The following is an 11,296-nucleotide window of genomic DNA, read 5'->3' on the forward strand; positions in this document are numbered from 1 at the left end:
TTACGTACTGTGTTGGGTCAAAGTTGTAATACAGTACAGTATCAACAGGATGGGGGCACCACCTCATTGTGCACTACAAGGACGTGAGCTGCTGGACAGAGAGTTTCCCAATCGTTGGATAGGACATAGGGGAGCAATAGAGTGGCCACCTAGATCATCAGATTTAAAAACCTTCCATTTATTTTTATGAAATTATTTCAAACAAAGGGTTTACATGACTAAGCTTGCCAACACACAAGAACTAATACATCACATCAATAAAGAAACTCTGCAAATACCTCAGATGCATAGCTACAATACATGTAGAAAGCTCCTGGTTTTTATTTTGTAAAATTTGTATTTTAAGTAACACCTTAGATAACACAACAAATGATTAACTTACCTGATTCCTCTCGAAATCTCAGGCACAAACTTTCACCATCAATATTAAATAAATATGATATAGACCCTATTCGTGCACATTCCGTGGTTCTGTGAACTGGAAACTCGTATAAGTCTTCAACTCTGCCATTATTACTTTCTGAAAAATACAAAACAAAATTATACCACGCATTTATGTACAGGATGTAAATGTTAAATATAACGTTGCAATTCTAAAATATTATTAAACCCAATGATTTTTGTCTCGATGATTTTAGAGTAAACTCATTTTGAAGTAATACTTTAGAATACAAAATAGATTATTCAAAACAAAGGCCAATACTTGTACAAAATTAAATCCCTCCATCTAACACCTTCACTGCTAGACTATTACAAACTAGACTAACTTAAGGCTCTCCACAATACTACTGTTGTAATATGTCAAATTTGGTAACATAAAACATAAAAAATTACAGTAACATAAAAGTACAACTTGAAGATTGCAGAATATTCCTCAAACAAATTATTACTTCATAAATACAATTTGCTCACAGGTATATATTTATATTATTCCATTTATTTATTTTTAAAATTTTTCAAATTATACTTCCAGCACCAAGTAGAACAAGTGTGTTTTTAAGTAAATACTGGAACTATACTGACAAAAACAAAATTGTTGCTATTGCTTAGAATCCGAAGAAGGTAATAATTATAACAATGAATTTAATCAATAATATGCTTAAATTAAATCAAATCACTTTAATTTTAATACAACTGATTTGTACTGGTGAATTCAACTTGGCTGTTGGTATAGAATAAATGGATTATAGCTAGGACTGCTGCAATGCTTGGGAATGAATAAACACTGCTATAAGACTTCTGTTTTTTACTAATTCATTAAGAGTTTTACAGGGAACATTACAACTTAGACCACATTTTTGTCTAGTTTAGTGAAAAAATTATGATTAACTTTCTGATTAGGAAGATACTTATCTGCCTAATTTGGGCAAATCCAAAACATAAAAGATAAAAAGCATATTTTCTCAAACTGGGTAAAATATCCTGTCAGTTTTTAATTTGAATATCCCATGTTTGATCTGTTAGAGTGAAATGTATTTTATAATGTATGTGTTTTAAATAGGATCCTAATTTCAATAACAATTGACTGAAGTGACAAAATATCCAGTCTCATGTACACAGAAGTTTGGCTGAAGCTTCAATGATGCAACTGGATGGCAATACCTATTATAATGCTGAATACAATTACAAACTATCATTGGTTGTTCTTAATACTGCGACAGAGCTAATGTCATTCAATTTATGTCTAACTGCATGTATTAACTACAGCTAGATAAGAGGGAGTTTGGTTATAAATGATGAATACTTCTTGTTCTAGAAGTCATTACAACTTCTAATTTTATGGTATTAAAAGTAAAGTAAAGAATGTCTTATTTCACCAGGTGTAGTTAGAATGCCTAACTGAGGACCAATGTCTTAAAGGTGACTTCTAAACCACCACCAATGATCGGACAGGTTGACTGTTTCCAAGGATAGGATCACTCAGCAGTCACCCATCCAAGCAGCAGCCACACTTGAGTTTTAATATACATTCTATAAATCTAGTTTTTTAATCAAGATGTTCTATGCTCTCAAATAATTCTGTTTGTTGATAATGATTTATTTCATTTTCCTTCATTACCCATTTAATTTTTTTTAATTTTTAGTTGAACAGCTGTATTCATGGACAGTAATGTATATATGTGGGTGTCTTTCCATATGGTCACCATTAAGCTCAAGTCCAGTTTTAATCTTAAAGTGGTCAATAGCTGTCATTACAACAATTTCAAACAACTTTCACTGCAAGTGTAAATCAATATTTATGTACAAATCTTTCAATTCAGAATAAATTCTATGTAAGGGGAAACAAATGTGAATAAGGGTTTTAATATAAATTGCTTTAAATAATGATATGGTCAGAGTAGCAATACAAATCCACAAGTCTCTTGTAGCAGGCTGATTCCAAGACAATAATTATGCTTCATACAAATAGAGCCCATTACACTGATGTAAACACAATATTTATAATTTTAGAATATTATTTTTAGCAAAATTATCGTACAATTCCTTGCTCCATAGTAAACATTAATCTGAACATTTAATGTTATCAAAAGACCAAAGAGCACGTACTAAGAATACAATAGCCAGTTGTACGCACAATTTGGATTCACATTTAAGTTTATATGATTATTTTGGTTTATTTTCTAATTTATTTTAAGTTAAAAAGATGTGTATGAGGAAATAACATACAAATTAAGACAAAATTATAATTTATTAGCTTTTAAATAATGAGAAACCTACTGTTAGTGCCATGACCAATTTAGCTTATTTTCATTGGCACAACTGTATCTATCATTATCATATAATGTACAGCAAACCAAAAACATATAGGTCAGCTTTGCTTTTAGTGTTAAATACTGATAATACATTTGATTAATTCTATAACATTTCCAACATTGTTCCAATTTTAACGGTGAGAAATTGCAATCAATGATAGTTCATAAAAAAAATCCATGTTGGTTATTTTGAAATACTTAATGATTTTTAATCTGAACAAATGGTGACTGTGACAGTACAGTATTATTAATTTAACACACTATTTACAATTTTAGAACAAGTCAAATATACAGTCTTATCCTCTAAGATAAAATAATTTGTAGCCTACATAATACTACTTTATATAAGAATAGATATACATAATTTTATTATAAATTACAATGTGTATTAACAACAATACACAATTTCCCATTTGTGTTCAATGTCTGAATTACTATGAATTTATTTACATTTCATTTAACTTACTCATTGATTGTATTTAAGTTTTTATGAGATTTGAATTATTTTATAGTATGGATTTATATTGTATTTAACCTCAAAGGATTAGTAAATAATAGTTCAATTTTACATTGTTCCATTTTTTAGATTACTGAATTATTATTCTTTAAAAATTCTCCAATATTATTTACAAAATTATGCTCAAAAGTTAACAATTTATGAAAAGACAGTGTAAGATTTTAGTGGCCCCTCATATAAGTTTTAGGAATCGATAAACACCTTATTATATTTTACAGTTAAGTATCAATACATAAAAATTGTAATAGCTGTACACCTCTGAAAAATGAATTCTATACATACTTAAATATGATCTTTTGAAATTGGACAATTTCTGAAATTACTTAAAATTTTTTAATAGATCAGATGTATAAAGATTTTACAAAAATCACATACGAAACTGAGTACAAAGGAACTTTAGTAATAATTAATTGTTATACAACATATAGATTATTTAACAACTTGTATTTTCAATGTAAAGACGGATGAATAGGGCAAAACTCTACGCTAGGATTTTTCAACAAAAGTAGGATTAAATAGAACCACAAACATTTAATAGCACCATTTAAAATAATAACACTACATTAATATAATAAACGTTATATAATTTTCATTGTATTTCACAATGTGATGACTAAATTTTATAAACCAGATTCAATGCATCTCTATCTGCTCTATACTGAATCAAAATATGATTGTAGTATATGAAACTTGTACCAAATTGCCAGTTATGATATAAAATGAGATAATATGACTAGTTTACGGTATAAAAATATCATTATAGAAGAAACATCTATTTACATACAGAAAATGGTGACTAATACTGAGAGGGTTTTTATTGATGAACCAAAATCCCGTCATTTAGACAGTAGATTATGTTGGAAACTAATATTTTATACACGTCTTGTTGTCTCTAGAATCCGCCCATTAATTTGTACCACACTGTATAATTCATAGCAAAATTATCTGGTTTATTAGTGTTATGAAACTACTTATCATTTGGTTATTCGGTCCTTCTCACCCCTGAGAAGAAAAAACAATGTATTATTTATGGTGAACAGCTATGAAACAAAACTATAGTGCCAAGTTAAAAATAGACTTCTATTTACTGTCTAATTGTAAATTCAATATACTGTTTATAAATGCTTTTCTTACAACAATCTATAAGCATTCTAAGTTGAAAAAATCATCAGTTTTAGATAAAGCACAAAAAGACAGGCCCTTAAAGTGGTAGAATCATTTTGGTTTGGAAATTTGTTCAATGTTAAATTCGTGGCTTTTTAAGATATTCTGAAATTAGTAATTTCTAAGATAATTTAGCTCTGAGAACAAATGGAAAAATGTTAGTTTGAACACTTTTTTTACAAATAACAAAACACATCACTAAAAGTTTGCAAATTAAATTTCAAACAACAGCCACAATAAATATTTTAGCAGTACACTGAGATCATGTTGAGTTAAGTACGATAACAAATTTGAAACAGTTTCAAAATTCTATTACCTGATGATACTGATGGGTAAAACATCATCTTGTGTTTTTATTTTATTTTGAAACAAATAACAAGGGCATATATCCATAATCCTTTTATCTTTCCGCCTCATTAAGCTCATGCACCAATAGTTAATTCTACTCTTTGATAAAAATAAATAAATATATATATATATATATATATATATTAAATCATCCCTTCATAAATAAAGAACATTAAACAAGGAACGATTGTGAACTGTTGCTCGAATGCACGTTATTAATACTCAAGGTTAAATAAATATTTGCTATACTTTCTAAGACCTAGCAAACCTAGCATGTTCTTTGCAGAATCATGCTTAAATTTAATAGCTATTTTAATACTGTTGTGTATATTTTACAGTACGATACAGCACTTTAAATTAGCATAAATACAAACATAGTACTGTAAAGTAATGAAAAGGAAGTAGGAAATTATCAGCTATTTTGTATGGCAGTGGAGGAGAATGTACCTGCTTTTCTGCCTGCTCCTATGTTTTTCAAAACTATTTTGATTGTATGAAGGTTATCACTCTCATCATGCCATCCCTTTTGCTGTTCAGTTAATAAAGTAGCCAACCAGTTGCTTATAAGCAGTTATTTGGTATTTTTATTTATTATACCAACCAAACTTACTTTTTAATTTGTTCTCAGTTGAAAATTACAACAGACTTTTCACCCAACCGATGTGATCAAATAAACTGACGAAACAAGATGTTTATTCTTCTTCAATGTGTTTTTATCGAAAACTTTAAAAAATAAATGTGGTGAATATAATGTTTAATTACCAATTATTTTACAGTATCTTATCTTACATTTTATAATGTGCAATTTTATGAAGTTTTTTCGCCAATTTAAAAACGATAAAAAATTGTTCAAAACAGTTATAAAGAGGCAGAACATTTTAATTTTGAATGCACAGCAGTTGAAGTAACGCAAAATAATTATTATATCTTTGTATAGAACAGTGGGCAGCAGCTTCAAATTTATTGTTTTTATTAAGTAACTTCGGGGACAAATTTTATCTGGAAATAGATACATTTTGTATGTTGAGGTTTAAATGTTAATCTGTAGTAAGTTATAAGAGAAAGGCATACTCTTATGTTCATAAGAGTAATTTTTATGTAATTTTCAGAATGTATTCTCCACAGCTACAAGAGTTACAAAACATTCTAAATCCTGTAAATTCGTATTTTGACAAGTGTTAATACGAACATGTTGCATTGCAAAGTACAAGAACTGGGTCTGTCTGGCCATAGCTCCGAAATGGCATTTTTATTATAAATTGTAAATCCAAAAAATAGGAATGGTTTTTACAAGAATGGTCTACAATTAAATATGTTGTACAATAAATGTTGTGTACAAGAGAAACTCATGTTGAACTTGCTGGCAGACACGTTTATTAGATACTAAATTACAAGCGATAAGCATGTTTTTTATGAAAAATTTCAAGTTCTATTTCTTTGTCTTTTCAACTTACAATTTTATTTTGAAGAGGATAACAAAATTAAATTTTGGATTAATAAGGAATTATGTAGATAACTCTTTCAAAACTCAATTCTATAATGTTTCTAAAACTAATTACAATCACTTATATAATTCAAAGAATGTATTGCTCAATATAAAAGTAATTTGTTTATGGTAAAATAATAAACCATCTACAAACTGCCATTAAGATATTTCTAGGATTTTCTAAGAATGGAACAAGTAAATCACTTAGTATTAAATATGGAATATTTGGATAGGATGTAATAATTTTTAATGTATTTATGCAGATTTTACATTCTATACTGTCAATGAAAATGAATTAATCAAAGTAATGAAATTAGTAGAAAAGAAATAATCATTTGAACAAAATCATTTAAGGGTATCTTTTTAAAAATTTGCCTAATAATGATATATGCTTATATGAAACCATTATTTAAGAAAGGTGACTTAAAAAAAAATTTGTTTTAAGAATGACAAGGTGATTCTGCCACCTTCAATATTTTTAGACCATATTCTTAATTGGTTAGTAAATTATCCGTACTAATCAATAAATGATAATCTACAAGACCATATCTGAATTGTTTTTTACTAAGTGTACCATTCTAGTTAATTACTTATGATTAGTTTAGTTAATGTAGTTTAACTGATAAATTACTAAGAACCATATATTTGCAACGATACCTTATTTCTTTTATAAAAGTCAATAGCAATACAATTCATGATTAACAGACTGTTATCAGTCAACACCACCAATACAAGCCTTTTCCATGATGTGGAGAAGATTGTGCAAAATTAAATACTACATTCTTGGAACTATACAAATATATTTCCTCCTAAAAATTTGGCTCCTTAAGATGAAATTCTACACAAATGGCAATTTTTGGCCTCGGTTTATATGTAGCATTAGATGTTAGTTTTGTTAACACCCGCTATTGTTATGTTTCTTATTTGATGTTATTACATATGATATTGTCTTATTCATATGATTGGGTGCAATAATGATAAGAAATATATAATAGCCAGGTGTTCAAAAAAACCATTTGAGCATTTAGGATATGATTATTTATGCAAAAATAAATAATTTCCAAAGAAGATTTATCAAATGTAAAAAGTTGCCATGACACTAAAAAATTAACAATATTTTAATTCCTCATTATATAAATTAAATGGGTTATAAATTAAAGTGAAGGTAAATGTTAAATTAATGGGCGGAGTGGCAAAAGACAGGTTTTGCGTTATTGATCTATTACTATTGTCCTCCTAAACAAAACAATATAAGGTTTCAAGGGGTGAAAATGACAATAGAACATTAAAATTGGAACTACTTTTCTCGCACAGAGTAATATTTCCTTGTTCTACATCTGTGCTGGGCATTATCTGGTCTTGTTGTAACCGTCAGTCAACTTCGTATTGGTTACTGCTGACATCAGTTGTTTCGCCATGTTTGGATACATAAAATAACAATAAGGGTGAAATCAGAGGAATTCAACCAAAATAACAAACGTTTTTATTACTTTAGACCTTCTAAGAATATAAGTTCATATCGGACTGACACAAGTACTGCCAAAAGGTACTGCCAAAGCATGGGTTGAGAGCGAAAAAAAAATCACTATCGATAGTACCTATCACTAAAAGATTAAATTCTAAAGGGTCTGATCATGAATACCTCCTGCCATTCATTATTGCTAGCTAGGAAACGCAACTTAAGAAAGCAAACAAATTCTGTAAACTCACCTAACCACTTTCCTGGTATCTTACAAAGAAAAGTAGTTTGTGCAAAAACATAGCAGTTATTTTCTAATATTCTCTTTGTTTTATAATGAATGGTGAGTGATGAAACCTATCAAACAGCTTTATTTTAAAGTAATTTTTATGTAACGCAGTAAATTTTAAATTAGCCTGTAATTTTTTAGCCTAGACATTGACTGTGCAAATAAGACGAATGACGCGTAGTGGGCCTATACACTGAAGTGGTAGAAACCTAGACTATTCTTGACTACACATAGGTATATAAAGTTTTATTCCGTAAAAAATGAAAAGACTGAGAAAATAGTAAAATAGTTCATGAACGAATATAAAATAACTGTAAAGGCCTACTTTATACAATTTTATTTACATATATTTGTTAATAATATACGAATAAGAGTTAAATTTCCCAAATGAGTATGTTTACGTTTGTAGTAGAAAGATTCAGTAAAAATACATTTAAAATTATTTTTCATTACTTCTTTAAACATTTTAAATTACTCTGTAAATAACGCACAGGAAATTGAAAAAATAATTTCGATCTAGGGAGGGAAACAACAAATATGGTCGCCGAGCTTTTAATGAAAGTAGTGCGGCCATCTGTACTGCGAGGGCAAACTACAGCAAAACTAACGCAAGCTGTCTGCAAACTTGGTGTGGCCAGTGCTGCTGGCCTTTAGGGTGCAAAGGGTTAAGCTTATTTCAAAACATGAAACTTCAGTTTTTATTTGTGTGACCATTAAAATTTTAAGTTTTTAAGGTACATTCAAATTTACTTAATTTTAAGTTTTCTTGTAACTATGTTTTATAATCCTGGAATATATTGTTATTTTTGCATATATTTGCATTCATTACGTATCAGCACTTAATATTTCTATTTGAGGTATTGAAGTTTAAGTATTAGCCAGTTGGTAAATCATAGCCAATTGGTAGCACTGAAATCAGCTGATGTTTTTAGGCAGTTTTAGTTAAACATAACCTCAACTTCTGTCTGCATGTAATGCTGGTTAAATTCTTGTTTTTAGTGGATTTTCCTTACAATTTTAACAGTATCGGTAGTGGCTTCAAGGTTGTAAAACCATCAAAGATTGTTTTTGTGACTTGTAATATTGTAAGAATACTTATAAGTGACTTGGCACTTTTTAACAGCCATGGGAAAAAATTGCAATTTATCTACTAGGAAAACAACTTCAGTAAAGATTCTTTTGGAAGAAAGATATTATTCACAAACTTAAATGGCAAAAAGGTTGGGTATATCTAAATCAGTAGCCTAAGTTGGATCAAGTTGACATGTGATTCAAGCAAGCCAAAAATGAATGAAAGATTGGTCAAAAAATTAAAGAATATTGATAAAATAAACCGGAGACAAGCCACAAACAATTATTGACTGATCATATAAACAATATGGAGAAAATATTTCACCTAGGGAGGACTCAGTGCTAGCAGACCTATGAAAAAACAAAAGATAACGCCTATCATAGCAAAGAAGCGATTACAGTTGGCTAAAGGCTGAAACCATTAGACAACAGAAGACTGGGAAAAAGGTAAGTCAAAAATATCCAAATAATATTACTCTATTCGTAGTTTATCTGAATTATTAAAGCTAGTTCTAAAGTTACATACGCCTTCTATATCATCTAACAGTCTTTCTTAATCTAACCTAGTCTAATACTTAACCCAATAATCCTAACCCAACTTAGCTTAACCTACCTTAGCCTATTGTAACTTTTTGTGTACAGTATTTTGTTCCCTTTCGTGTATGCGTCTCAGATGAATCAATCTTTCAAATTAGTGATGAAAGTTCATAGTATGGGAGAAATACAGTGAAAGAATATTTGATGAAAATTGTATCCAATTTGTGAAGTATCCATTGTCGGTTATGGTGTGAAGTCACATGTCTGTATATGGCCCAGGACGCCTACACATGGTTGAAAAGGCGTTGAGGCAGATTTAATACTTCAATGTGCTTGAAAGGAGGCTAATTCCACAGACACAAAAATGGTTTACAAATGGAGAGTTAGTTTTTTTTGTTATGCATGATGGTGCTCCATACCATAAAGCTAAGACAGTAGCAAGATTTCTCAGTGAATCGGACATCAGTATGCTTCCTTCAGGTAACAGCCCTGACATGAATCCAATTTAAAAATTTGTGGTATGACATGCATCCGGTTGAAAATTTGTGGTCTGACATGAATCCATTTGAAATTTTGTGGTCTGAAATGAATCCAATTGAAAATGTGTGGTCTGACATGAATCTAATGCTAAACATAAACACACGTCAAGAGCGGATTAAATTTTTACTGAAATGTGGCACCATGATGAGGAAATCAAAGAGAACTGTAAAACATTGATCCACAGAATGCTAAAAAGACTTAAAATATTAATAAAAACAAGGGTATAGACACAAAATATTAGTTACATAATTTGATGTTCACAGACATTGAAAAATAATTAAGTAAAATATTTTTCCACGCAAACTGGTTCTAGTCTAATAATTTGACCACCCTTTGTACTTTATATTAAAGCCCTTGAACACCCCCAAGAATGTGGGCTTATAGACCTACAATGTAACAATTTCTTTGTGCAAAATAAACAGTCAATATAAATTAGTTGTTAGGTTAATTTTTTATGGTTGAACAGAAACAGTTTACTACGTTATTAAATACAGGTAGTACAATAACTGCTAAATAATAAAGAATATTTAAAGAATAATTACAAATTTTAATGACAACATAAAGCAATTTATGTTGAAAACACTTCAAACAATAACCTTCATTGGCATGTTATACAAACAAAAGTACTTTACCTCTTCTCAATTTTAGACTCAATCCTTGAGGGTCATATTCTACAACTGCTGTCACTGGAGTATCAAATTTAGGTAACAAGTCTCCTAATTTTCCTACACGTGAAACACTAACAGAGTTAAAAGTTTTCGCCATTTTGTTGCTTACACTACGCTTCTGTGCTACCTTGCCATAGGCTGATAATTAATTATTTATTAAAACATCTATGACCAAAGTCTTGAATGGTAAGCAATGCTGCCAACATAACATCTTTAACTAAACAACTCCAACTTCCTCACTCCGACCATGTTGTACTACGTTACACCATCCAAAAGTAAATTTAATACACGCACGTTTATATAGAAATGTGAAAAGGGGGGAGCTTATATAGGCCAGGTCTAAAAATTATTTTATCGAATCCAATTACCGTATCTAAATTGAATACAGTCACTGAATTCATATAAATATTCAAACGCCTCCTAATAATATTTCCATCTTTCACTCCGGAATATCAGCTGTAGGC

The 11,296-nt window shown here is 29.6% G+C and overlaps 1 protein-coding gene across 3 annotated transcripts in view; it reads right to left on the reverse strand.

Annotated features, from left to right (window-relative positions):
* Positions 1–10,980, reverse strand: part of LOC124369042 (histone-arginine methyltransferase CARMER) — a 47,158-nt gene extending 36,178 nt beyond the window's left edge. For 2 of the 3 annotated variants that reach the window (XM_046826726.1, XM_046826725.1), the window contains exons 1-2: positions 10,797–10,980; positions 383–520 (exon numbers count right to left, since the gene is read on the reverse strand). In XM_046826726.1, the coding sequence (XP_046682682.1) occupies positions 383–520; positions 10,797–10,929 (271 nt within the window). In that variant the 5' untranslated portion in view covers positions 10,930–10,980. The remainder of the gene's footprint in view (positions 1–382; positions 521–10,796) is intronic. The other variant, XM_046826724.1, reaches the window with a different exon arrangement.
* Between the last annotated feature and the right edge of the window lie 316 nt (positions 10,981–11,296).

Source organism: Homalodisca vitripennis, chromosome X (assembly GCF_021130785.1).
Source record: "Homalodisca vitripennis isolate AUS2020 chromosome X, UT_GWSS_2.1, whole genome shotgun sequence".
Classification (NCBI taxonomy): Eukaryota; Metazoa; Arthropoda; class Insecta; order Hemiptera; family Cicadellidae; genus Homalodisca; species Homalodisca vitripennis.